The sequence below is a fragment of the Pteropus medius genome, unplaced genomic scaffold, assembly GCF_902729225.1.
Source record: "Pteropus medius unplaced genomic scaffold, Ma_sr-lr_union100, whole genome shotgun sequence".
Taxonomy (NCBI): Eukaryota; Metazoa; Chordata; class Mammalia; order Chiroptera; family Pteropodidae; genus Pteropus; species Pteropus medius.
The window spans coordinates 2303736-2331098 of NW_024349801.1; the positions used below are offsets into that span (position 1 = coordinate 2303736).

The 27363-nt window shown below is 50.7% G+C and overlaps 2 protein-coding genes, 2 long non-coding RNA genes and 1 pseudogene across 5 annotated transcripts in view; 4 read left to right on the forward strand and 1 right to left on the reverse strand.

The window, feature by feature from the left end:
• Window positions 1-2591: 2591 nt before the first annotated feature.
• Window positions 2592-11962, reverse strand: LOC120622896 (uncharacterized). Its single transcript, XR_005658584.1, has 3 exons — window positions 9870-11962; window positions 6317-6405; window positions 2592-6128 (listed from the first exon to the last, which is right to left on the reverse strand). It is a non-coding gene; the product is annotated as an uncharacterized LOC120622896 (long non-coding RNA).
• LOC120623191 (uncharacterized) lies at window positions 9488-9606 on the forward strand (annotated as a pseudogene).
• Window positions 11488-19518, forward strand: MVD (mevalonate diphosphate decarboxylase). The gene is made up of 10 exons (XM_039888675.1): window positions 11488-11557; window positions 13484-13554; window positions 13983-14097; window positions 14348-14494; window positions 15479-15678; window positions 15992-16066; window positions 16297-16515; window positions 16919-17034; window positions 18012-18120; window positions 18770-19518. Exons 1-10 carry the CDS (start codon window positions 11488-11490, stop codon window positions 18848-18850), a joined length of 1203 nt encoding a protein of 400 aa, XP_039744609.1. The 3' UTR covers window positions 18851-19518.
• A 1261-nt stretch (window positions 19519-20779) lies between these two features.
• CYBA (cytochrome b-245 alpha chain) overlaps window positions 20780-27363 on the forward strand; it is a 7775-nt gene continuing 1191 nt past the window's right edge. For both annotated transcript variants that reach the window (XM_039888676.1, XM_039888677.1), the window contains exons 1-4: window positions 20780-20920; window positions 25671-25740; window positions 26262-26336; window positions 26617-26700. In XM_039888676.1, the coding sequence (XP_039744610.1) occupies window positions 20863-20920; window positions 25671-25740; window positions 26262-26336; window positions 26617-26700 (287 nt within the window). In that variant the 5' untranslated portion in view covers window positions 20780-20862. The remainder of the gene's footprint in view (window positions 20921-25670; window positions 25741-26261; window positions 26337-26616; window positions 26701-27363) is intronic.
• Window positions 21013-25245, forward strand: LOC120622895 (uncharacterized). The gene is made up of 2 exons (XR_005658583.1): window positions 21013-21825; window positions 21909-25245. It is a non-coding gene; the product is annotated as an uncharacterized LOC120622895 (long non-coding RNA).

A 27363-nucleotide genomic window follows, 5' to 3' on the forward strand; every position in this document is an offset into this window, starting at 1 on the left:
GGGCAGGGATTCAAACCATGGACCCTCCAGATGGGTGAGCACCTACCGTCTTTGAGTGTCGTGTGAAGTTAGAGGCTGCCTTCCTACCACGTCAATCGATGCTGTCCTGCTCTCCCCAACCCTCACTTCCACAGCCAGCTCCCCCTGCCCAGGTTGACCCGAACCCTCCTCATCCCCACACCTCTGTCCCTCACAGCACCTTTTGTTTTCTCTCCTTGGTTCTTCCTGTAAGGATCAACTATAACTGGTCCTTAATCACTTCAGTTTTGCTTATCCAGCTCAGAACACCAGCCCGCCTTTCCTTCCCCAGGGAGCAGGCCTTTATGGGTAAATCAGATGAGAGGTATGAAGGCGGTAATAGAATCACAGGGGACTCTTCTGTGAAATCTGCTTATTTACCTTTTGAAATGCAACTGTTTTGAATTGGCCAAAAAGAGAGGCTGAGATTGACACGAGTTAAGGACCTGATCCTGCTGCCATTCCTTCACCGAGCATGGAATGAGAGGTGGCCCCCAGGACCCTCCTTGGCACACGTGGGTGAGGTGTGGCCTGCTGTCCTCAGGCTCCGGCACCTTCTATGAGAGGAGTCGTTGTCTTCTCTCACGGAACCAGCACCCCCATGCCAGTAGATCACACAGGTGGTCTTCAGACTCCGCTCCAGGGGGACTATGCTAAGGGAAATTTCTCACCGTTTGGCAAAAGCAGTGGGGGCTACAAAACAACACAAGGCAGAAACAGGTGGGAGAGCCCAGCTGCTGCTGTCTATGAAGACCAACACTAAGGAGATTTACAAAAATGCAAAAAAGGCCACAAAATTTACTAAAACTTTGTTTCACAGAAGTTGTTTTTCATAAAAATGTTAACATGTGATGGGTTCATTAATGATATTTAAAATAAATTTAATAAATCTTTTAAAAATATCAATTTTCATGTCTAATATGGGTAAGTGTTAGATAGATGTACCCCATGTACATAATAGCTCTTTGGAGTCCTCCATTATTTTAAAGAGTGTGAAAGGGGTCTGAGACACAAAGATTAAGAACTACTATCCCACGTGTGATTATAATGTGTGAATATGAACCCACGGTGCCAAAGAAACAGCCGTCCAGCCCAGTGCCAGAAGAAAAGCTTATCTAGCCTCAGCGAGAGATGGCTCTGCTCTCGTTTCCTGGATGACTTTAGGGGTTATTAGGGATAATTCTGTGTGTGTTTTCGGCTTTGTGCATTGACTCTGGAAATGAATCCCTGAGGCCATGTGACTTCATCCGGCGTGCACAGACAGACCTGCTGCATCAGCAGGAGAATGACCCCACAGTCCCTTCTAGGGAGCCCCCACATTCCTCACTTCTGTGTCTAGTCGATTCACCTCCAAAATTTTCAGACCAGCCTCTTCATCTCCTTCCTCACAGCTATCACTTTAGTTCACGCTCTTGTAACTTCCCAGCTCGACAACTGTGGAACCCTTCTAGCCCTGCATTTTCATCTTTGATTCATCCGCCACCCTGCACCCCCAGTGCAGCACCACCCCCTACTCTCCGTTCCAACCTCCGACAGGGTCGTCTGTCCCTGCAGTCTCAAGTTAAAGCCCATCATCCTTGGCATCAAGCACAAGACCACCGTCTCCCACGAATCTCCACCATGTCATAGCAACCTCTGTATCCCACACGCCTAATCTTTATCTGATCTGGGATAGATACTTGTCAAACATCAAGGGAATGAAGGATAATAAACAAGGAACGGGGCAAGGCTCAGTCTAAACCAGCCTTTTTCCCCCACTTTAATCCATTTCTGGGGCTAATCTCACAATCGTGGCTTTTTCCCACCAGTGGAAAGGAATCTGCTCCCTTTCGCACAAACTTAACAACACCATCAGCCCTAGGAGACAGGGCAAGCAGCCTCCTGTTTACTGGGGCCATGTGAACCAAGCCTTGGATCAATTTACCCAGGCAGACTGCAGTGCAGGACAATGCATGCGCGCGATTGAACGCATGTGAGCTGGGCGCATGTACCCTTGATGAAAGAAATATTTTCCGTGGTGAGTGGCTTGGGTAAAAAGACGCCAAGGCAAGTGCAGAGTGGTGATGCCAGCCGGCTGGCCCCAACTGGCAAAGATTCCTCACCACGTGCGTACAGTCAGTGATGGCATGTTTGAAGCGCTCATTTTGGAAAACTGGAAGCTATATACAAGCCGTGTGCGTTACTCACTGATTTAACCAAATGAACATTCTGTTTCTTCTGAAAGGTGACTATACTCATCCCAGAGCTTCTTTTAAGATCAATAATAACCAACCCTTACTGTGGATTGGCACAGGTACGAGACTGACATGACCCTTCTAAGATTTTACCTTCTATGAGGGAGGAACTTATCCCTCTCGTACTGGTGAGGAAATGAGGTACAGATCGGTTAAGCAGCTTGTCCAAAGTCACAAAGCAGGTCGGTGGCTGAGCTGGGATTTAAACCCAAGTACTCTGGCTCTAGGAGCTGTCATCTTAGCCACTCAGTAAGAAATTGAGCTTTTCCTTTCACTTAGAAATCAGAACGAGGGGACCAGATCAGGATGGCAGGTACTGTTTTTCAAACCAGAGCCAGGGCGTGAGGTGAGATGGTCAGAAGGCCACCAGGAAAATGTGCAGGAAGGGAAGCTGCCTGAACCTGGAAAAAAGTATCTTGGAGCTCTGGAACTCAAGGGCGAGAAACTGGTTCTCTTTCACCCACTGGTTAGGGGAAGAGAAGGTGTGATAACCAGAAGATAGGGCTGAATGGAAGTATAAGGAACAGGAAATGCTCGAAATCTTACAGAGCTGACCACGGTTTGTGAAACAAGACAAAACTGCAAAGAAGAAAGGAAGAAAGAAGGAAGTCAAAAGGCAGCGGCATAGCAATGGCTCCAAAGGTGGATTTGCAAAGGATTTCTCCTGAGCCAGGTGTGATGTGCACCTGCTAACAACCCAATTTGGAGCCTAAGTAACAGGTAAGTAGCCCAGTGCAACACTTGGTACACAACAGGTGCTCAATAAATGCTCAGCCCTCTGCACTCTATGACTCATAGCTCTGGTCTACCTGGTTTACAATAAGAGACCTTCAGCAATTTCTATTGGCACCACAAACCTTTCAAGGAAAGATGAGCTGCTAGATGCTGGCAGGTGGCTGGAAGGTACCTCTGCCAAAATACTTGTAAGAGCAGGGGTGCTGAGGGGCCACTGTGCAGGATCCCACAGAGGATCCCTGTCACCGCCTATAAAGTTAAAAGTGTGCACTAACATGCCTGCTCTTTGCTTTTATTCCTAAGCATTTGGGGACTACAATGTATTATAACCTCTGTACTCATTTGCTAGGGCCACCACGACGAAGCACCACAGACAGGCAGCTTAAACCAGATACTCATTCCTCACAGTCCTAGAGGCTGGAAGTCCCAGATCAAGGTGTCAGCAGAGCTGGTTTCTCCTGAGGCCTCTCTCATTGCCTTGTAGACTCTGTCCCCAAACTGCGTCCTCATGTGGTTGTCCCTCTGTGCATGTTTGTGTCCTGTTTTCTTATTTCCCCCAGTCATGTTGCATTAGGACCCATCCCACTGACCTCATTTTTAACCTCATTACCCCTTTAAAGACCTCATCTCTAAACACGGTCACATTCTGAGGTTCTGTGGGTTAGAACTTCAACATCTGAATTTTCAGGGGATTCAGTTCAGCCCACAAGAGCTTCCTTTCAGAACCATTTAATCTTATTTTAAAAATGCAACGCTGGCATGGCCCCCCAGGTGCTGGTGTGCTCCCAGGCCACCCGCCACCCCCAACCAGGAGTTAGTCCCTTTAGCCCTCTGAGAAAGGTGCTGCTTCAGCCCTGGTTCCAGGGTGGTGGCACAGGCATGGGAGGCGGACTGACTTGCCCAAGGTCTCGTGGCTACAGTTGTGGGACTTGGACTTGAACACAGCAGCCTTCCCCAGATTTAGGAATTCTTCTCATGCCTCTTTCCTGCTAGAGACAGCAGCTTTTCAGAGGATGGGTGGACTCTGATCAGGTGGTTTCCTTGACTGTTGCCACCTGTACAATGGCCGGTTGCTTGCCTTCTCTGGAGCAGGTTTAGAAGCCTTTCATCCCGCCGGCCCTCCTCTTCCCCAGCAGCACCTCCAGGGGGAGCGACAGCTCTTTAGGCAATGAGCGCCGTCACCCCAGCCTCCTGGATGCACCACCCCCGTCACAGAAGCTCCTTGGCGGCTCTGACTAGAGCATCAATTCCTCACCCTGCACCCATCACACATACCCAAGACTGCTTCCTAAGTATAAATAAATAAAATAAAAAAGGAATTAAAAATCTAGAAATAAACTCTTCTACTGTTCTCTCTCTGCTAGTGGAGAGAAAAGGGAGACGACTGACATTTGCTGAGGCCTCGCTCCCTGCTAGCCATGTCACCTCCTAACGGGCTCCCAAAAAGGATTCAGTAGGAAATGGGAGTGCTTGGAGGCCGGGGACCCGCAAGAGGCCCACTGGCCAATGGCAGAGCAGGGGTTCAAACTCTGGCCTCCCTTCTTCCGATGAGGCAGACATGGTAGCTATGAATGGAATCTAGAAGTGGAATGAAGGAGCACCTGGAGTAATAAAAAATGTCAGTAATTTCAGAAGGGAGGAGTAGGAACTACCATGCAAACAGACTAGGCTAGGCCTCCGGCCAAGGTACTGGCAGCAACGGTTTCTTCCGAGTCCCTTCCCCAGTGTAAGAGGGTACACAGAGGACCCGCCACACTTGTGTGAACGTTCCGCTACGGTCATCTTGAAATTCTTCATTCTTTTTGAACACAGGGCGCACATTTTCTATTTGCACTGGGCCCTGCCAGTGATGCATCTGGTCCCACACTTCAGAATGGATTAACAAAGACACGAACAACCAGACAACAGCAGACGGAAGGGGGCCTCACCACTCAACGCTTCATCAGTGACATGTCCCTCCCTCCTCCAAACTCATCTTCAGGTCCCCATTAATGGAACTTACTCTTGTGCTGCCGTTATTGTCATTTGACCATTGTTTCAAAATGCCATTTTCAATGTGTTTATGCCAGATTCAAAGAGTATATTTTGGTTCCAAAACTGAAAGACAATATTTTTAGATGAGCAAAGACATCTATGGCTCTGACACGACAAGCACATTGGATATCCTCAGAATCCATTCAAGGCAGTAAATCTAAAGCCAGACATTCACCAGGTTCCCTCCCTCAATTCATAACCATCCACCAGTAGCTCAGACATCAAGTGTTGGCTTATAACACAGCCTTACTGGTGTGTCACTGGCATACAATAAAGTGCACGCGTTATGTGTACAATTTGATGAGCTCTGACATCTGTACGCACCTGTGAGACCATCACCCCAATCGACCTAGCAGATGTGTCAACCTGCAATAAGTTTCCTCCTGCCCCTTCTAATCCATCTACCCCCCACTTCAGCCCCACTGCAGGCAACCACTGATCCACTTCCCGCCACTACAGGTTAGCTGGCATTTTCTCAAATTTTTATGAGTGGAATTTGCCATCTTTTATCCATCTCTTTCCATTAACCTCTACCCCCAGGCCCTTGACATTATCTCAGGCTTTCTTCCCATCACACTTCTGAGACCTCAGACTTCTTTTATTGCCCCTCCACTGCTGGTCCAGATCTCCCATTAAAGGGCACCATAGTCTATGTCACAACAGATGACAGATGTTATAAACCAGCAAAATAATCTTTTAGGGGTCTTCCTGACTAAAAATGGTCCTTGCTCCACTTCATCCATGTCACTGCTTATCTTTGCTCCTAGGATACAGTTATAATCATGTCACTCTCCAGACTGAAGCTGGGCCTGTCTCCATGTCTGTGGGACCTCAGCATTTATAGCATCTTCTGGCAACTCTCCGCCGTCATCTGTGGCCTCTTGTACAACTGTCTCTGCTGTGTGTGCTGTTCACTTTTTAGAAGTTGTCTCATCTCCACAACTAGGCTGTCAGCCTCCTCACCTGACCCGATACTGCGCCCTGCTGGAGGGGCACTCCAATAAAGGTTCGTGAAAGCACACAGAGAACTATACACAACTTCAGCACAGTTGAGAAAAGACTAAGAAGACTTTAGAATTTCTGTTTGTGGTCATCGGAAAGATCTCCCTGAAAAGGAAGAGAATAGGAGGATAATTTTGAAAGCCTGAAAATATGAAGGCCAACGGGTGACCTCATATTCATCCTCACATGAAGTGTGAAATGAGCTTCGTTTCACTACCAGTCTTTGACACACACACTCTTTAAACACTTATCTTTCCATTTCTGCTACTAACCCCCTACCTTCTCATTCTCACTTTCTCTGGGATGCCAGCAGGTACTCTGCAGCTGAAAACACTCTGCCCTAGCCAAGTTGCCTGTGGATCCCCACGAGTTTGAATTCATCCTGAAGAGAGTACTGATCTTTAGAGACGTAATTGTGTAAGAGAACAGCAAGCCTCAGAACATGTGCTGGGGCAAAATGGACAGAGAGGGACAGGTCAGACAGCCAAAGGCACCCAGAACCACCGTACAGGATGCCTGGGAACACTGCTCTCTGGTCCCCTCTGCTGGCCATCCTGGCAGCCTTGAGGTGGAAGGAAGCGGGGCATCTGTGTGACACTACTCAGGCCCAGGCCCCGAACCTCCTAGGTCCCAGGCGGGGCTCTAATCCGTTTCTGTTTTATTGTCCGCCCTTGCTCATCACACTGTGTACCTGCAATTAGCAAAGCAGTGAGAAGCATGGCAGGCACGTGACCAGTGTTTACTGAATGAGCAGGCAACCTCCCTCACACTTTCTGTAACTTCAAGGCACAAAAGGCTGCAAGAACAAGTCAGGAAGGACCCTCGGCCCTTGGGCCCCTGTCACATATACGGTGCTTGATAATGGCACACAAGGACCCCCACTTCTTGATCTCTGACTCGGCATCTTGGTCTCATCTCTCGTCCCAACATGGAAGGGCTAGGTAGCAGTTTTGATGAAGCGCCTTAATTATTCTATGCTTGTGCTGGAGCCCTGTGCTTGGCAATTTACAACAGCTCTGCAGGGAGCATTATTCCATTTCACATATGAGGAGACTGAGGTGCACTATAGTTAAGAAACTTACTTAAGACACTAGATCTGCCTGACTCCAGAGCCCATGCTCTCTGTCATCTATCTTTGCTACTCAAAGTATGGCCATGGGACCAGCAGCTTCTGCCATTGGAATCCCCTGGGTACTTGTTAGAAATGCAGACTCTCAGGCCCCACCTGACCGCCTGAATCAGAACCTGCCTTTCAACAAGCTCTCTAGATGATTTGTACGCATATTAACATTTGAGAAACACCATCCTAGTTGGTCTCTCATCAACATTGGGAGATAACCTAAAAAAAAAGGAAATCTGGGAACGAAAATCAAAATCACAATGAGATACTACTTCACACCCATTAGGATGTCTATTATTAAAAAAAGAAAATGGCAAAACTGTGGAGAAATCAGAACCCACCTGCATTGCTAGTGGGAATGGAAAATGGTACAGCTACTACAGAAAACACTATGGCAGTTCCTTAAAAAATTAAAAATAAATTACCATATGACCCAGCAATTCCACCTCTGGGTATATATCTGAAGGGAATGAAAGCAGGGATGTGAAGAGATATTTGCACACTTGTGTTCACAGCATTATTCACAGTCGCCAAAAAGTGACACCAACCCAAATGTCTATCAATGGATAAATGGATAAGCACAATGGGGTCTATACATACAATGGAATATTATTCAGCCTTAAAAAGGAACAAAGTCCTGACACATGCTACAAGATGGATGAACATTGAGGATATTATGCTCAGTGAAATAAGCCAGACCCAAAAGGACAAATACTGTATGATTCCATTTATATGAGGTTACTAGAGGTGTCAAATTCATAGAGACACAAAACATAATGGTTGTTATCAGGGGCTAAGGGAGAGGGATGGAGAGTTACTGTTTAATGGAGACAGAGTTTCAGCTGGGGAAGATGAAAAAGTTCTGTGGATGGACGGGGTGATCATTGTACAACAATGTGAATATACTTAATATCACCGAACTGTCCACTTAAAAATGGTTAAGATGGCAAATTTCGTTATGCATATTTTACCACAATTTTAAAAATGCTTCAAAACAAAACTTTAAAAAATGCTTCAAAACAAATCTGAGGACTGCGGACGATGCTTCAGGCTTACAGCAGGAGTGTAACATACTTGTTCTTGCTCCTTAGCCTTAAAATTTCAAGCTTTATTTCCTGTATTTCCTGCACCTACCACTATCCCCTTTGAAACATTTCATAATGGAATTAGAATAACGTGTGGACGTGTATTTTAAAGTCCCTGTCCTATGGTTTATCACCTGTACCATCACTCAAAAGGCACAACCTATTTGACAAAATCTAAAACTAGAAAAAAAGTATTTCACGGTTATTTACCAAAGAGGCCCTACAATGAGTTTTTTATACATGTGCATAGGCTGACTGTTCAGGACCTGGGCTGAAGGGAACAGCATGAGGATCTATGTCTAGCCCTCTTTCAGGGGGCTGTCTATTCAAGGTTCTATACTAAATAAGGGAGCCCTTGCCTACACGCACATAATTAGGCATTTATGCCTACATGGCTCAACTGTGAGTATGGTTTACATAATCATAATAATGGAAGCAAGGAATACCCATTTAACTGTATAGGGAGGATAGGGGAGAAAGGAATGTGGTTGTGATGGAAGAGAATTCCTTATTTCTACTTAGTGGTAATTAACAGATGCTGTCTAAAAAGAGAGGAGGGAGGGAGGGAGGGAGGGAGGAAGGAAGAAAGGAAGGAGGGAAGGAAACCACAATAGGTTATTTAGAAACATGGGTGGAAATAAAAGATTTGAAAGTGGCTGCTTCTGATGAGTAGAACCTGGAGGCAAGCAAATGAGGTTAGGGTCTGATAAATGATTATTAAAATCATGTATGTATAATACTGTCTTAGTCTGTTCTGGCTGCTTGAACAAAAAATATCATAGACTGCGGGCTTAAACAACAACCACTGATTTCTCAAAGTTCTGGGGGCTGGAAGTCCGAGATCAAGGTGCTGGCAGATTCCATGTCTGGTGAGAGCCTGATTCCTGTTTATGGATGCCTGTCTTCTTGCTGTGCCCGCACACGGTGGAGGGGACAAGGAAATTCTGTGGGCTCTTATATAAGGGCACTAATCCCATTCATGACAGCTCTGCCGAATCCTCTCCCAAAAGCCCCACCTCCTGATTCCTTTGATCATAAACAAGATTAAAAAGTTACCCACATGATGTGGTAAAACACCTCACAGTATGTGGCACAAAACAGATGCTTAATAAACATCTGTGCTCTCCCTTCCATCACTACCATAAATTACTGAGGTTCATGGGTGACTTGTCTTCAATCCTTTCCTCCATAGCTCAGAGAATACACCGTGACTATTGTCCAAAGCAATCTACCATCAACTCTTCAAAAGAAGTTTTATAGCCTACGGCCATGCCACCCTGAACAAGCCTGATCCCATCTGATCTCAGAAGCTAGGCAGGGTTGGGCATGGTTAGCACTTGGATGGGAGACCACCTACGAAGACCAGATGCTGTAGGCGTAAAAAATAAAAAATAAAGGGTTGTAAGCTGACAAGGTCTTTGCAATCTGTGAGGTCAACCAAGGGTTGCCTTGCCTAAAAAAAAAATAATAATAGTAATGCATACGAAGTTTTATTGGCTTTGTATGAAACAGAAAAGTGACAGCAAGAGAAATTTAAAATGATCATCATCTGAAATGCAAATGTAAACGAGATACTATATTTCACCCATGGGGCGACTGCTGGTCCAGGCATGGGCACACTATACCGCAATAATCACCCACCTTCCAGAGGCAACTTGCCCACAGCTATCAGAATTACTTCAGGCATATTCCACTTGGCCCAGAGATTCCAATTCCAGGGATTGCCCCTACAGAAATATCCACATATGCACAAAATGTGTGGAAAAGCAGCTTATTATATATATAAAAGGTAACAACACAGTGGGGAGGGAACGAATATGGTACCTCTAGACAACGAAACCAAGGAACTCTTCTGTACCGAAGTGGGATGATCGCCAGGAAACACATAGTGGAAAAAAACAAGGTGAGAAAAAGCTATATGCTTGTACCGGCATACCTCGTTTTCCTGCGTTTCACAGATACTGCATTTTCATTAACATTGAGACAAGCAGCAAAAAGATTACAACCCGCTTAAGGCTCAAATGATGGTTAGCATTTCTTAGCAAAAGGTATTTTAAAATTAAGATTATGTAGTTTTTTGGACATGCTTTTCGCATACTTAATAAGGTATGGTATAGTGTAAACATAATTTTATATGCACTGGGAAACCAAAGTATTTGTGTGACTCACTTCATTGCAATGGTCTGGAACCGAACCTGCCCTATCTCCAAAGTATGGCTGTATTATGCATAAAATGGTGATGGAAAAATACTCAAAGATCTATAACTGGACCCAGGGCGGGAAACTTCGTATTAATATCTTGACTGAACTCTGAACCATTTTAAAGCTAAAAGTAGATTTTTATGAAGGGAAGGGGGAAATGAGGAATTACTGTTAGATGGGTAAAGACTTCGTTTAGAATGAAGAAAAAGTCCTGGAGATGGGTGGTGGTGATGGTTACACATCAATGGGAATGTACTCAATGCCACAAAACTGTATACTCAAGTACTTAAATTGGTAAACCTTACATTAAGTGCATTTTACCACAAGAATAAAGCAAATGTATATGTATGAATGTGGCAATCCATGTCAACCATGAAAAAAGAATCTTTGCTTTCACAGAGCTTAAAAAAGGGGAGTAGGGTTTGAAAGCGCCTATCTCTGAAGCAGTTCATCCCTTGGCAGCCCACCTCACTGGAACTGGTCAGGGGGAGTGGGCGGTGCAGGGGGATGGTGGCGGGGCCACGAGGAAACCTGGGCTGCACGGCCACGGAAGTAGACCGAGCGCCAGGACCAGGGGCGACAGACCCAGGATGCCGGGAGCCTCGCAAGCTGCCGAGCTGGGAACCGCTTAACTTTCGACCCCGGGGACACGCCAGCCCCCAGTCTTTCATCCGGAGCTGCCGGCCTCCCGGGTACTGCTCCGTCTCCTCTGCCGCTGGACGTTTAACGCAAGCGCGCGTCCGCGCAGCTGGGTCCTTAACCGGGTCCGCTAGCACTCCCGGAAGGCCCCTCCCCGCGCCTGCGCACATCCCGCGCCTACGCGACCCCGAGCCTGCGCAGGGCCGGCGCGTGTCCGCTGGGGACAGTGAGGCGGGCTCAGCGTCTGCAGCTCATCGTCAGATCACGTTCATTGGCTGAGAGGTGGAGCGTGGGTCAGACCCGCCACTGATTGGACGACGTAAAAACAGCTGGTTGCTTGGGCCAATGGACTGGCGGGCTGGGCCCGCGGGTTGGAAAGGCTAATGGCTGTGGGCTGGAGTCATTTTGTAATTCAGCCATGGCCTCCGAGAAGCCGGTTGTGACTGTGACCTGCACCGCGCCAGTCAACATCGCGGTCATCAAGTACTGTGAGTGCATGGGCCGGGAGTGTGGACGTGGGGGCGACAGCCCGGCGCGGGTGGGCTGGACGTATCTTCGGCCCGCGGCAGGCAGGCTGGGCTCACCCCCGCTTGTGATGACGCAGCTGGAGGTCCAGGTGCAGTTGTGAGCACCTACCCCATCCCTTCACCCGGCCCCGCGGTGTGGCCTGCGGAGCCCCGGACCTACGCTGCAGCCAGGACACCTGGGGGACACTGTCCGCACAGGACGTCCATCCCCCCGGGGGGTGGTACTGTCCACGTAGGACGTCCATCCTCCCGGAGCCCTGGATTCTCGGTGAACATGGTCCACACAGATATCCATCCCCAAGGGGTACTCAGCTCTTATGGTCACGCCCACCTGGCCACCTCGGGCCTACTTTTCATTTCTAGCACGTATTTTTTTCAAGAGTGCTCCGTAAATGTAATCGTTCAGCAGATGGCATTTTGGGATTGACTCATTTCACTCGCTGTAATTCCTGGAGGTTCGTCCAGGTGGTAGCGGCATCAGTGCTAAGTTTCTTTAGTGCTGAGTCCTGTTTTCCTGGTGTGGACAGTTCATAGTTTGCCTAGTCATACATCCTTTGAAAGGCAGCAGACCAGCTTTGGTCTGTTAGGAATAAAGCGACTATAAACTTGTGTACAGGTGTTTACATGAACAAAAGTTTGTCATTCTTCTAGGTTAAATGCCCTGGAGTGCAATTGCTGAATTATGAGGTAGTTGCATATTGACTTTAGTTTTTAAGAAACTCTAAAATCGTTTTCCCGAGTGGCTGTACCATTTTACATTTCCACCAACAATATATATGTGATCCTGATTTTCAGCATTTGGTATTGTCTCTGGTTTTTGTTTTAGCTGATACCTCATTGTAGTTTTAGTGCATGTTTTTCTGCTGGCCAGTGATGCTAATCACTTTTTTATGGGCTTATTTGCTATTTGCGTGTCTTCTTTGGTGAAATATCTTTTGTCCATATTCTTATTGGATTGTTTGCTTTGTTACTACAGAGTTTTGAGAGTTCATTATATATCTTAGATACCAGTCTTTTGTTGGATATGTGATTTGCAAATATTTCCTCCTATTCTGTAGCTTGTCTTTTCATTTTCTTAATAGAGTCTCTCGAACAGCCAAAGTTTAAAAATGTTTGGTGAAGTCCAGTTATTTTTCCATTTATGGATAATGCTTTTGGTGTCAAGTGTAAGATCTTTTTGCCTAGCCTTACATTCTGAAGATTTTCAGTTTTTTTCCTAAAACTTTCATAGTTTTGCATTTTAAATTTAAGTCTGTGATCCATTTTGAGTGTGTGTGTGTGTTTGTTTTGTGCATGTAAGGTATGGGACTTGGGTCAAGGTTCATTTTTTGGCCTATGTTGCTTAACAAAAAGTTTTGAAATTTTGGACTTTCAGGAAGGTTCACTTTGTCTTGAGGTGCCAGGAGTGGAAGTGCTAGGCAGAAGTAGAGGTGGGCTGATTCTGAGTGTCTCCAGGAAGTAGGAGCAGGGAGATTTGAGGTGATTTCAGTAACTGGGGCTCTTTCTGTTTGGTAAGAGAAAGCAAACACCTAACGGTGCTTAGTACCTGGTAGGCACTCCAAGGTGATTTGTCAAATGAGTGAAAGAAGGTAAAACAAACAATGAAACGGAGATGGCTAGCCTCCAGCTCTCCTCTGGGACCTGGAACTCAGTGAAGTGGGGAGCAATCTAGGAGGGCTTCCTGAAGATGGGTGCTCAGTAGGAAGAAGACTTAGATTGTGCAGTGAGAGAGCAAGGTTCAGGCAGATCGGGGAGCTGTGGGATGGGAATGGGAGTGACTGGGGAGTGCCAGTGGGGAGGGGTGGGCCTTTAGTGGGTTGGGGCAGTAGCCCCCTGGTTTACAGGGCTGAGAAACTGACTGGCCTTGCCGTGGGTTGTCTGTTCCAGGGGGAAAGCGAGATGAGGACCTGATCCTGCCCATCAACTCCTCTCTGAGTGTCACTTTACACCAGGACCAGGTTAGTGTAGACTGGCAATAAACACCAAAATAAATATTTACTAAACTTTTGTTAACCTATCGTTCAGCAGTCGGTAGCAATAAATCCCCAGTCCTTGAACAGTGTCCGTTCCATGCCTCACTGTCAGGAATGCTCATTCACACGCATGCACATGCCCACACCCCTGGCTGCCTCTGCCCTGTCCCTTCACTTTCATGCCTGGCCCAGTGGCTCTGCTGTGGGAGATGAGTAGGGAGACCAGGCCTGGGACCGAGCCTACCCACCGCCTGACCCCTCCTGCCTTGGTCTCGACCTCCTGTTCTCCAGCAAGGCTGTCCCTGTCCCTGAATGGGCAGTTGTGATGGGCCATGGCAAAAAAGGCCTCCTGAGCAGAAAGGAGTGCTTGGTGGGCCCCTGCATGTGAGGTCACCCTGTGTTTTCTTTTCCAGTTAAAAACCACCACAACAGCTGTCATTAGCAAGGATTTCACCGAGGACCAGATTTGGCTCAATGGCCAGAAGGTGGACGTAGGGCAGCCGCGCATCCAGGCCTGCCTGAGAGAGAGTGAGTAGGGGTTGCATGTGAGATGTTGGGGCCAGATCCAGTCTGTTCCTTCCCTTCCTAGCTCTGGGTGGGGTCTAAGAGCACAGCAAGTGCTGCTGCCTCTTTGCTCCTCACCCAGCTTCCCAAGCCCCTGGGATAGGGGCGTTGCCTATTAGCACAGCTGGGTTTGGGTCTGGAGCTTTCCCCAAGGAGGTCTGCAGGAGAATTTTGGGGCAGCTCTGCCCAGTGGCTGTCTCTCCATTCCCCGCAGTCCGCCGCCTGGCCCGTAAGCGGAGAAGCGCTGATGACAAGGACCCACTACCCCTCAGCCTCAGCTACAAGGTTCATATTGCATCGGTGAACAACTTCCCCACGGCCGCAGGCCTGGCCTCCTCAGCCGCAGGCTATGCCTGCCTAGGTGGGTGCCCAGAGGGAGACTCACGCTCTTGCAGCCTTCAGGGAGCCACCATCACGTGAGGCTGAGGCCTTGGTTAAAATCTCCCAAGGGCTCTATGTGTTGGACCCTTTAGATTGTACACGACAGAAGCCCACCTCAAACTGTCCTAAGCCGAAAGTAGGGATAATTCCTTGGCTTCCATAATAGAATTCCAAGGGGTGCAGCCTGCTTCAGGTGCAGCTGGCTCCAGACTCTCCAGTAGCCTCATTGGGCATCCATTTCTCTCCCTTGAAACCCTGGCATGCTATATTCTGTGTTGGCTCACTCTCCAGCAGGCCCTCCCCACCTAGGGGCAAAGCTAGTCACCACCGTGGTAGGCATTGGGCTCACACTGTCCTCATAGCCACTGAGACCAGTGGCCCATTGAAAACCCCAGGATAATGCTTACTGGGTCAGCTTGGCTCATGTGCCTATGCCTGAACCACCCTCGGGGACCAGGGAGTGTGTGAGCCAGGCCAGGAGGGGGTGCCAGTGTTGGGACAAAGTGTTCGCTTCATGGACTCCAGCTCTGAGTCCTGGCATCAGACCCTCGATTAGGCTTGGCCCTGCTCCTTCATGTCCAACGTGCTGGTCCACCTGAGGGGGCACATTCTTCAGGCTTCTGTGCCTCGGCACCTCTCAAAGCCTTTGGTGCCATTCCTTGGAGAAACTCCAGCCCCTCGGCTCTCAGTCCTCCGAGTCCCCAAAAGTGGTTCCCCTCTTGCTCAATAGGCTCCAGTGGTCTTTGTATGTCTGGCGTGCACCTTTGAGAACACTGAATATGTAAACACGTGAACGAGTGAATGCTAACCTTAGTAGCTGGTGGCTGAAGTATTGTCATCTCGGAATTTATAATTTCCTGTGGGGCACATTCTTACGGGGTGCTAAACACAGCCTGGCCTGGCACCCCTTGCCTCCTGAATCTGAGTCCCCTTCCCCTGCCTGCTCTCCGTCCTGTGCCTGCAGCCTTTACCCTGGCCCAAGTCTACGGGGTTGAGAGTGATCTCTCAGAAGTGGCTCGCCGGGGCTCTGGCAGTGCCTGCCGGAGCCTGTATGGCGGCTTTGTGGAGTGGCAGATGGGGGAGCGAGCTGATGGGAAGGACAGCATTGCCCGGCAGGTGGCCCCTGAGTTGCACTGGCCTGAACTCCGAGTCCTCATCCTTGTGGTAAGTGACTACCGCCGAGTGAGGGGTCCTCTTGGGCTGAGCTGGGAGTAGGATGAAGGAATGTTTCACCTGCTTCTCAAGTTTGCTGAGGGGTGAGGCTTTTGGTGGAACATTCAGGAATGACTCCCATGTAGAAGGGGCTGCTGATCTAGATACTGCCATTCCCAGATCTGCGTCATCTCTGCTGTGGTCAGGAGGCCTCCATGGGCAGGAGGCTTGCTGGCTCCCACCCCTGCTCCTCTCTACACCAGCCAAGGGGAAGGACAGGATGGGTATTTAGGGCAAGGTCCAGGCTCTGTCTCCCCCTGTGCAGGTGAACAGTGAGAAGAAGCTGATTAGCAGCACAGTGGGCATGCAGACCAGCATGGAGACCAGCCCACTGCTCAAGGTAAGGCCAGTGCTGGGGCAGATGCCAGTCCCCCAGGGTGTGACCTGCATGTCAGGACACGCGCCGGGTTCCACCCACATCTTCCAAAGCTGAGCTCATCTGCTGTACGGAATGTGTGTACAGATCCTAAGGCCTGGGAGTGGGTGGGGGCCTCTGACCTGGAGTGTGTGCTCTGGCTGATGGGCTGGGAAGCAGCCAGTGCCTCACTGGGAAACTCCTATGCCTTACAGTTCCGGGCCGAGGCGCTGGTGCCAGCTCACATGGCAGAGATGACCCACTATATCAAAGAGAGGGACTTCCAGGGCTTTGGCCAACTGACCATGAAGGAGAGCAACCAGTGCCATGCCACCTGCCTGGATACCTTCCCACCTATCTCTTACCTCAACGACATCTCCAGGCGCATCATCCAACTGGTGCACCGCTTCAACACCCACTACGGAGAGACCAAGGCACGGTGGGACTGGGGCAGCACAGGAAACCCATAGAGTGGGCTTTAGGCTACGAGCTTCAGTAAAACCACGTCATATCCCACGTGGTTTTACCAGCACATGCTTGTCTGTGACAAAATCCCACGAAACCTGATTTATGCTCCTATGTACAAGGTGCTGACAGTTTCCTTCTCACTCTGTTTCATTTTGGTTGCATGACCCACTAAGGGATCGCAGCCTGAACTCTAAAGTACTGGTGTGGCCCCCACCCCTTGTCCTGAGTTGGCGGCCAGAGGTGCCACTGCTCTACTTCAGGTTGGCCCCACAGGCACTGTGGGAAGCCCCGGGCCTCCATGGCAGACACGGGGGTCTAAGTCAGGTGGAGCCATGGTGCACACATTCACATTGACTGCACTGGTTCCAGGTGGCGTACACGTTTGACGCAGGCCCCAACGCCGTGATTTTCACCCTGGATGACACTGTAGCCGAGTTTGTGGCTGTTGTGATGCATAGTTTCCCCCTTGAGTCAAATGGAGACAAGTGAGTTGTGGGTTCCCCCATTTAGGAGGCTGTGGAGGGAGGAGCAAGGTATCCTGCCTGGATCAGGGTGACCGCACCTAAGGCCACGGTGCTGAATGGGGAGTCCTGCAGGAAGCGTTGATCCCCTTGGGGACCACAGGTAGTGTGTCACCAAGTGTGCTCTGCTGGGACTGTGGACTCTTCATCACATGTCCCAGCCCCATAGTCACAGAGACACGCACATGCAACATCACAGCTCCGTGTGGACAGTGCCCGCCGCCCCGCTGTGGAGACAGAGAATTCAGATTTCTTCCCATCTGTTGTTCTTATCGTCCCTTCTCCATGTGGAGACGCCTTCCTGCTAGGGGTGTTGAAAGTGTGTGGGGTTGTTTTCTGTCACCATTGCTGGGCCAGTACTGATGTCTAGTGGGCGGGAGTCTGGATTACTAACTTCCTTAGTGCATGGGACAGACCACATGAGCATGATGGCCTCAGAGGCCGTCAGTGTCCTCATTAGAAGCTCTGCACTCATTGCCTTTGTCACCCCAATGGGTGATATGCAGGTTTTGTTGTTCTGAGGAGCACAGTAATGGACTCATTCTTGAACTGAGGCATTTTTTCTTATGTTACCCCCACTGGGCGGAGCTGTAGCCACAGGCCAGGGATGAACTCAAAACCTCAGGTAGGTTTCCTGAAACCCTTCTCTCACAGTGACCCCGGCCAGGCCCTTGGTCATTGCTGCTCAGTTTTTTCGTGTGTATGGTGAAATACATATTACTTGAAATTTACCATTTTAATCACTTTAAAGTGTACAATTCAGCAGCATTAAGTATGTTCAGTGTTATGCAACCAGCACTACTGTCTGATTTCAGAACTTTTCATCACCTTAAAAGAAACCCCGTATCTACTGGTAGTCACACCCCTTCCTATCTTGGGTCTGAGTTCTGCATACCTCCTGTTAATGGACGCACAGCACACTCCTGCCTTCCTTTCCCCAGGTTTCTGAAGGGACTGCCTGTGAGGCCTGCCCCGCTTTCAGACAAGCTTAAAGCTGCGCTAAGCATGGATCCTACCCCCGGCGGCATCAAATACATCATTGCCACTCAGGTGAGGCCTGGCACTGGCCCCCAGCCCCGGAGCCTGGGGGCCCCTGCGACCTAGTACACCCGGGGAGGGCCCTGTCCAGCACACTGGCCTCAAGGGCTCAGACCTGGTGTGTCTGGGTGAAGGGGCTCCCTTCGCCCCCACTTTCTGGGGTAGAAAACTGAGCTGCTAAGAATAACAGTAAATACAGGAGCGCACTTCCGATTTCAAGGCATCTGGTCCACAGTGGTTCGTTTCACTCTCTTGCTCTCAAAGTGGACATTTCAGGACACCCTGTGACGTGTGGGACAGTGTTCCTAGTGCTGAGGGGGGAGGGGGGGGCTAGGAATGTGGAGACCTAGGGTCCCTCAGGGCTCATCCACTGGAACTGGATCAGGATCCCTGCTCAGAGTGGGTTAGCTGGGATTTCACTCAGATTATGAAATTCCAAGTCCCCGTGACCTTGTGTGTGTAAGCCCCGATCTCGTCCTTTCACCTGAGTCTGGGCGACAGAGGCTGAGAGACCATGCAGCTCTGCCTGAGGGAGTTGGGCACAGGGTCAGGGTGTCACTACACAGGTGGTCAGCTTCTGATCTGCACTTACCTGGGAGGGTGGGAATACGCCTGTCTCTCCTTGTCACCCTGACCTGACATTGATTTCTCTACCTGCCAGGTAGGGCCCGGGCCTCAAATCCTGGATGACCCTCATGCTCACCTCCTGGGCCCCGACGGCTTGCCAAAGCCAACAGCTTGACCGCTTCCTCAGCAGGAGTCCTGGCCACCACTTGGAGAAGGGGCCACTTTGCTGGGACTGGGGAGATGGGTGTGGCAGCAGCACGGGTGTGCTTGTTGGGACTGGTGGGTGGCCGCTAGGTCCCAGGCCCAGCAGAGTGCCGTGGCTGAGTGGGGGCACTGGAATGACCACCTGCAAGCACCTAGGTGGTCAGAAGCGGGCCTCCCACCAAGTGCCTCACCTTCCCCACCTGTACCAATGAAGTGCTGAGATGAGAGCTGGGATCGGATGTGGGACCTGGAGGACCCCCAGCTGATGGGGGCGAGCTGCCATGTGTCCCAGTGAAGGATTTCTGGCCCTATTCCCACTGGGGCAGTTCCCACTGCCCACAGCTGGAGCTGGGCACCAGAGATGGTGGGGAATTGGCATCCCTCCTTGGAGCTCAAAGACTGGTCACTGCGAAGGAAGCAACCTCTGCAGCCTCGAGAGCCTGCCACAGAGTGCTTCGAACATGTCCGTCCTAACTCCTCTGCCAGAGCTCAAGCCACTGGGTGTGGATGGAATGCTTCTTCATAAAAAGAAGGAATGTGACTCCAGCAGGAGGTGGGGGAGCCAAGGTGTGCAGTCACATGAGAACCCCATCAATTGGCCACTGGGAATAAAGCCAGCATTGCTGATTGGGTCTGGCATTCTATGTAACCAGAGTTCCTGTGTGGCAGTGAGCAGCACTGGGGAGGGCATGGGCTGTGTGCCTTCTGCAGGAAGAGAACTTGGAACTTGCTCACTTACTGATTTGCTCCTGAAGATGATGCCGTCTGACCCAAAGCTCCCCTCCAGTTGCCCAGCCCTGTGGTGGGTGTTAAGCACACAGGCACCCCTGGGGCCACGGGCCACACTAGGGCTCTTGACTGGTGTGGGGATGTGGTTTGGGTGTGGCTTTAAGCTCCCAGTACATGAAAAAAAGTGGGAAGCAGATTTGCAGGGAGGAGCAGTGTGATCAGGGAAGACTCCCCTCAGCCCAGAAGCTTATGGGTTCTGGACCCCTGGAATGGCTCACACTTCTTAATGAGTTTTTCCATTAGTGTACAGGTCATTGAACTCCCCACTTTCCCAGCTTCAACACAGTTGGCTTAGAGGAAGAGGAGGGGTGGATGCCTGCACCCTTTGATCCACTTCCTGGTTCCCAGCCTCTTCCCTACAGGGTCAGACACTGCTCCTGCAGACCCTGAAGGGGGTGGGCAGAGAAGGGAGATGAAAAGGAGCAGGACACAGCACTTACATTCTGAATTTTCCCAGAAGCTTTGCATACTGTTTCCCTCCCCTTAGTCTGAGCAGAGAGTTGCCCCCGACACCTGCACTAGCCCAGGGCCAGATGAGGAAATGGGGACCTTAGTAACAGGCACTGACTTCCAGAGAGGGACTCCACTGGGCCCTGAGGCTCCTAGTCTGAGGCCCTTCTGCCTGGAGGGGAGTTTTCCAAGTGGACGCGATGAAGGCTCTGGACCTTTAAACCCTTCTAGGAACCTGGCCTCGCACCTTCCAAAGAAGCCCCTGTTGGCACCTTCAGTAGCTCAGCATTCTGGAGGGACTCTGCCGTCCGAAGCAGGTGTCCACCTCACTGTCCCGACCCCTCCCGCACCCAGTCTCTCAGGCGATGCTTGGGACACCCCAGGTTGTCCAGGCGGGGAGCTGGCAGGGAAAGCGGCTGGCACCGAGAAGGCATCTAAGTGGGTGGGGCCTGCAGTGCCTCTGAGGGTGCTGGAGGCGGTGAAGTGGAGTCCCCCCGACTGGCAAGCAAGAGGGCCCGCGGGGCCGGGCAGGACTCCAGAGCACCTAACCAGTCTCGGTGTCCCTGCCTGCCTTGCCTGTCGCCAGGGGGCGGGGCCGGAACGGGGGGGGGGAGGTACGGGGCACGGGCCGGGCCGCGCCCGGGGAGCTAGGGGACAGGGGGCGGGGCCGGAACTCGGGGCTGGGAGGCAGCGGACGCACGGTCCTCAGTGTCCCAGCCGAGACCAGCCTCGTTGGTCGCCGCTATGGGGCAGATCGAGTGGGCCATGTGGGCCAACGAGCAGGCGCTGGCGTCCGGCCTGAGTGAGTGTGACGGGGCTGGGCACGCGGAGCGAGGCGGGAGACGCCGAGAACCCAGGCTTCGACCAAGGAAGTGGTCTGGAGATGGGGTTGTGGGGAATCAGCTGCCCGAGGCTGCGGGCCAGGGCAGTTGGGGCATTGCGATCCCAGGCTGCGGGCCGAGGGATGGGGTGGGCTGGGAACGGGGCGAGAGAGCTCAGGTCCTGAGGGGTCAGAGACTCCAGGCTGTGGGCCGAAAGGCGGGAGCTGAAGCCTGCGGGTGGGGGCCCCGAGACTCCTTCGGAGACCTGAAGCTGCGTAGCGAGGAGGTGGGCCTGGGGTTGGGGGCACCTCCCAGCCCCGACCTCGGGCTGCGGAGGTGGTCGGGAAACTCGGCAGACTCCTGCGCTTCCGTCCCTTCCTCCCCTCCGCTGTCCCCTCTTCACCCCTCCACTCAGCCCGGACCTCCTGCGAATAGAGGAAGTTGCAGTCCTGGGGGAGGAGGCCGTCCCCTCGGTGGTTTCCGGGGAGTCAACACCCTCCGATTTGGAAAACCCAGTGGGACCCGCTCACTCCGCCCCTCCTGCCCTGGAGTGGAACTTAGGCCCAGGAGTTGCAAGGGGCTCCCTCCCCAGCCCTGAGTCTTCACGGGACATCTAAAACTGCCCAGAGGGACTTCTCAGCTCACTCTCAGAGACTGCTTTTGAGGAAGGATGGCAGGCCCCCAGTCACCCTGAGCCTGAGCTCAGGCGCTTTGTCGAAGGCACAGTAGGATCCGCACCCCTGTACTGTACTCGAAAGGGGAACCTCTCAGGGTGAGTGGGTGAGGCTGGGCCCAGACAGGGTCTGAGGCAAGAGGAAGCTGCCCAGAGGCTCTGCCTGCCTCTGTGGACCTGCCACTCCCAGAAAGGACCTGCACCCAGTGGTGGGTGAGAAGTCTGTGGGGAATGTGGTGATGAGGAGGGTCCCACCATTCCCTTGGGACCCACCCTGAGTCTCCCGCCCCATGTAGGGATCAGAGGAGCCTGGTGAAGCTCTGGGAGGGAAGGGAGCAGATACAGATGAAGTCCCCCTGGCCCCGGAACTCTAAGATCACATTTTGGTGTGGGCAGCTTTAAGGTATGAGGCCCAGTGGTCTGTTCTGTGTCCAGGCAGGTCGCCCCGCTTTTGGCCTCTAGAGTGGGTAAGAACTCAGTGAGTCAGATAATTCTCCTCGCTTCTCCCCAGAGCTGTCCCCAGGCTGTTCCCTTGCCTGCCACGGTCTGTGAGCCCTTAGACCACTGCAGACCAGCCTCCCTTGCTCCCACAGTTCCTCAACTCCCACCTCACCCCCAGGAAGTAGAAGGTGACAGAGGGCACCAAATGGGTAGCTCTCTGAGAGCCCTGGGTTCCAGTCCTCGTGGGTACCGACAGTGACCCTCCAACACCCCTGTTCATGGCGTGCCCACTGCGTGCAGGTTGTTCTTTCCTCGTCTTAGCTACTGTCCATAGTGTCATGAGCCCAGAGTTGTTCTTTCGTCCACTTTAGAAACAGTGAAGTTGGGGCCTAGAGAGCCAAGGTGCAGCTCGGTTTCCTCCACCATCAAATGAGGCCATTTGTTGAAAGGTCTCCCAGGGCCCTCCCCACTCTGAGTTCCTCCTCTTACTTTTTTTCTGATTCACTATAAATGTAGCCACCTGAGATTGCTCAGGCCTGGCTAGGCCCTACTAAGTAGCCGCTGTATCCAGCAGGCTTCTTTTTTATTGTAGAAAATCCCATCTAATTGGATTGTCACTTCCTGCTGAAAACTCTTCAGTGGATCCCATTGCGAAGACTAAAAGCCAAATTCTGACTGCTCTGCCCCTGCACCCCTCCCTTCTCTGTCACTCCAGCTTTACAGGCCTCCTCTCTGTTCTCAGATTTCCCAGGCATGCCACAGGGCCTTTGCAGAAGTGGCTTCTATAGTCTAAAGCATTTGTGGCTGGCTCCTCCATTCATTTCTCAGCTCAGATGTCACTTGCTCAGAAGTCTTTCTAGAGCACCTAGACCTCGGTCATAGGCCCCGTTCTAGTTCACCACTTTCTGATGTTTATTTTTATCCCCTCCTGAGTTTGTAAGTCCCATGAGAGCTGAGGCCTTATCCGTCTTGGCCCCACTGCATGCCTACACCTACAAGAGGCCCTGCACACAGTAGTGCTCTGTCAGCCCTCACGCTTCCCTGGTGAGCCAGTGGTGTCTTTGCTCCCCTTTTGCGGATGGCAAGCAGCAAAATTGAGGTTCAGGATGGGAAAATTATACCCCCAAAGGTGAATGGACTGCCCTTCCTTCTTCCAACTCACAGAAGTGCTAATGAGCAAACCAAGAGTTAATATGTAGCTGAACTCAACTCCAAGAATAGGAAATCCACTGGCCACAAAAGCAGAGTAAAGTTTCAAGGTGATGGATGGGCTGGGGTGGAAGGAAGGGGTACCTGGAGAATTGGGACCAGCAGGGGCTCAGGCTTTTACCAAGTGGGATTTTGGGGTCTCTGTGTGAAAAAGTCTGAAAGTGAGGTGCATGCCTCAGGCCAGAGCTGGAAAAGACTGCTTTATAAACAAATTAGAAAACTGTCCCTCCTCTCCCCACTCCGCAAGGAAGCGCGCCATCTGCTGCCAGGGCCTGGATAAAAAAAGTAATGAACAAGACAAAACCCCCGAAAACTCAGACCCGTGTTGTGCATAGGGTGAGGGCTGAATCTGCCCTACCCTGTGCTGTAAAGACCACTGACCAAAAAATTCAGATAAATTCGATTCAGAACTGGAGAAACCCTTAGGCCTCCAACAGAGGCAAATATGAAACTGTTCTATAAGGGCATTTCCTCAACCAGGGTACACAGACTGTCACACAAAAGCAGACACTGCTGGGCACAGCTCATAAACATAGCCACCATTTGAGGAAGCAGACACCATAAACAGGAGAATGTGCCTCCTTAGAACTAGAACTACCAGTGCCATTTGGAAAAGACTTGAGAATATGTGTACATTCTTAAACATATGGGTATATTTAAAACTGTTCAAGGAGATAGAAGAATAGAAAATTACACAGGACAATGGAAAAATAACTAATATAGGATGTCTAGAAATAAAAATATATAAAGTCATTAAAGGTTAATGGATGAATTATCTATAAAGAGATGAAGAGAGAATTAACAAAGTGGAAGATGGATCTGAGGAAGCCTCACCGAATGTAGCTAAAAGAAGTTAAGTCATGTACAATAGTACAAAAAGATGCAACATATGTGTAATGGGGGTTCCAGAAGAGAGAATCAATAGAATGGAGGGAGGCAATATAGAAGGGGAAATGGGTGAGCATTTCCAGAACTGAAGGAGAAAACAAAGTTCCTTATAGAATAAAGGAAAACAAATCCCTTCCTGGACACACTGTAACGAAATTACAGACCATTAAAGAGAGTCTTTAAATTTACCAGAGAAAAAAATGGATTAGTATCAGACTAATTTCAGACTTCTCATCATCAGTAATAGATGCCAGAAGACAATGGAATAATATCTTTGATGCTGAGACAAAAACATAAATTCAATATCCAGATGAACCATCATTCCAGAATGAGGGCATTTTCAGATATCCAGAGAATTGCTGCTAACATACTATCACGGAAAGGACTACTAAAGGATGTACTTCAGAAAGAGGAAAGTTGAATTTTGAATCCAGAAGAAAAGACTGGGATGCAAGAATGAAGACATTGGTGACTAAGTATTGACTGTAAATAATTAATAATAATAGGTAATTTGAGAATGAGATTGAAGTTAAACATTTTAAAGTCCACATGTGGTTCAGGAAGAGGAATTTTAAAAGCAAAATTTGATCAAGTCAGCAGGAGACAGGAGAAGCAACAAAAACACCTGTTAAAGAGAAAACACAAAATAAGATAAAATAAGTTCCAATTATCCGTAATCATAGTCAATAAAATCTGTTAAATTCACCCTCAGGTTGATTAACATATAAAAAATTCATCTATATCAGCTTATTCATGATAGCCAAAAACTAGAAGCAACTGAAAATTCCCAAAGACGAAAGAATGGATAAATCGTGGTTGATTCATACCATAAAAAACTACTTAATAAGGAAAAGAGCAAGCTAGTGATCCACCCAAACCACATCAATGACCTTGACAGCCTTCCTTCCATTGAGCAAAAGAAGCCAGATCTAGGGTTCCAGTGTTAACAGGAGCATGAGACAACTTTCTGGGATGATGGGAATCTTGACTTGGGTGGAGGTAACCTGGGGTACACATGTGTAAAAAGTCATCAAGCTTATACCTGTGTATTTTACCATGTGTAATAATTATACCTCAATAAATTGCTGGAAATTCTGGGGATGGATGGTGGTGATGGTTGCACAACAGTGTGTATGTACTTAATGCCACTGAGCTGTTTGATTTCAAACTGCTCAGGGCTCAGAAGCCGACTCTCCCCGTACAACTCCTGGGACATAGGCTCGGCTCCAGGCTCCATCAGTGCCTGGCTCCTTCAGCCCCTCGTCCAGCTCCTGTGCCACTTCCTCTGTGTTCCTCATTATCTGTGGGTCTGCAGGCACCTGGGTCCTCTTACTGGGCAAAAGTGTTGATGGACTTGAGGGTAGCTCCGTGGGGGACTGGTGGCCCAGCCACGGGAGGGGGCATTACAAGGGGAGGTGACCAGAGTCCCATGCGATCCCCAATCCTGCGGGGATAGAGTGGAGGCATGCCCCTCCTACTAGTGGGGGGCTCCTACTAACCCGCTTCTCCTCTGCCCACAGTCCTCATCACGGGTGGCATCGTGGCCACTGCCGGCCAGTTCACCCAATGGTACTTTGGCGCTTACTCCATGTATCCTCCCATTGTAAACCCCAAAACTGGGTAGGGGTGAGGCACCGCTGGGAGCAGCACTAGTAGGCTGGGGGTAAAGGTGTCACTGCCTTTGGGGGTACAGTGTTTCACGGTTTGCAGAGTGCTGCTCACATCCCCAGGCCCTTTAGACTCTCAGGATGGGCTCAGCTGCAGTGTTGGGAGCCAAAGCTCATCAGGGGAGCAACTTGCCTGCATCTTGGCGAGGGGGTGGGAGGTGTCAGCACCCCCAGGGATCCCCTCTGCACCTTATTCTATCAGCCACCCCGGTGGGCTTGCCCAGTTCTGTCAGAGCAGGCTGGGCCCCCTCTGTCCCCTCTTGCCCTGAAGCCAGCTGTTCCAGGCCCTCTGGAAACCAAGGCAGGACAGGCAGTGAAGTGGCCAGACCTGTGGAATCTCGCCTAGTTGTTCCCCGGCTGTGACCCAGGCCACTGCCGTACCTCTCTTATTTCTCATCGGCAAAGAGACGGCTGACGCTGGCTATTCCTTAACTGCAGCCTCAGCGTGGCAGGTGTGTTCATCTGCCTCCTGGAGTACCCCCGGGGGAAGAGGAGAAAGGGCTCCACCATGGAGAGATGGTGAGTCCCCCATTTGCTTGGGGTCCATCCCGGGGGATTGGGTGGAACTCACAAGGGCGGGACACTAGGCAATGAACTCTGCAGGAGCCTAGTCCCATCCCTCTGAAGCTCTAGCACCAACCCGTTTGCCCTCTTGGGCAAACCAAGACTGGTGTCCGCCTAACTGCTGTGGCCCCATGGTCTCTGAAAGGGAAGAAGCTAGGGTGCTCTGAGGTGGGGGTGGGGCGGGGTAGGGTACCGAATAGGACTCAGTCTGTCTTCCCCCCGTCCCTCGGCCTAGTGGACAGAAGTATATGACGAAAGTGGTGAAGTTGTTCGGGCCCCTCTCCAGGAATTACTACTTCCGTGCCTTCCTGCACCTCGGGTGAGTCCCCGCCCATTCCCAGGCTCAGGAGCACCCTGGAGTAGATCCTTCCAACTGGACTGGCCTGGACAGGAGGGGCAAGTCAGGCCCCTCTTTGCCCAGCTGTTTTTCCAGACAAAAGCCAGGACCCGGGCTCTGCCAGAGGCTCTCTGAACCTGTAGTCCTCATCTCTCGCTGCATAAGAATTTGCCCCGAACCTTAGTAGCTCAAATCAGGAACAGTCAGGGTTCTGGGGTTGATGGGGCACAGCTGGGTGCTTCTGCAGGCTGCCTAACACGTGTGTCAGGTGGTGACTGCAGCAGGCTGGAACACCCACGTGCCTCTGCAGCTGCTGGGACCTCCCAGCATGGCAGCTGGGGCCAAGAGCAAGGATCCCAAGATTGTTAGGGTACAAGTAAAGGCAGAGTATAGCTCCAGGGGCCCAAACTTAAAAGCCCAGCATTTGGCAGAGCCAGGTGTCCCCTCCATCCACTTGTCCTGGGGACAGCACATTTACGGTCTGTTTTGTCCTGGTATCTTGTGGCCTCTGCCCAAGACCTAGCTCCCTGCAGACTCCTTCTGACTGCCCTTCTGAGTCTCCCACCCTCCCACCCACCCCCAGGCTCTCAGTACCGGCTGGCTTCCTGCTTGCCACCATCCTGGGCACAGCCTGCTTGGCCATTG

What these genes read in the sequence shown, in the direction of transcription:
- MVD (XM_039888675.1), top strand. Translation starts at nt 11,488, where the DNA reads ATGGCCTCCGAGAAGCCGGTTGTGACTGTGACCTGCACCGCGCCAGTC. An exon ending in CGCAGGCTATGCCTGCCTAG is followed by an intron (nt 14,495 to 15,478) that starts GTGGGTGCCCAG and finishes CTGTGCCTGCAG; the next exon opens with CCTTTACCCTGGCCCAAGTC. An exon ending in AATACATCATTGCCACTCAG is followed by an intron (nt 18,121 to 18,769) that starts GTGAGGCCTGGC and finishes TCTACCTGCCAG; the next exon opens with GTAGGGCCCGGGCCTCAAAT.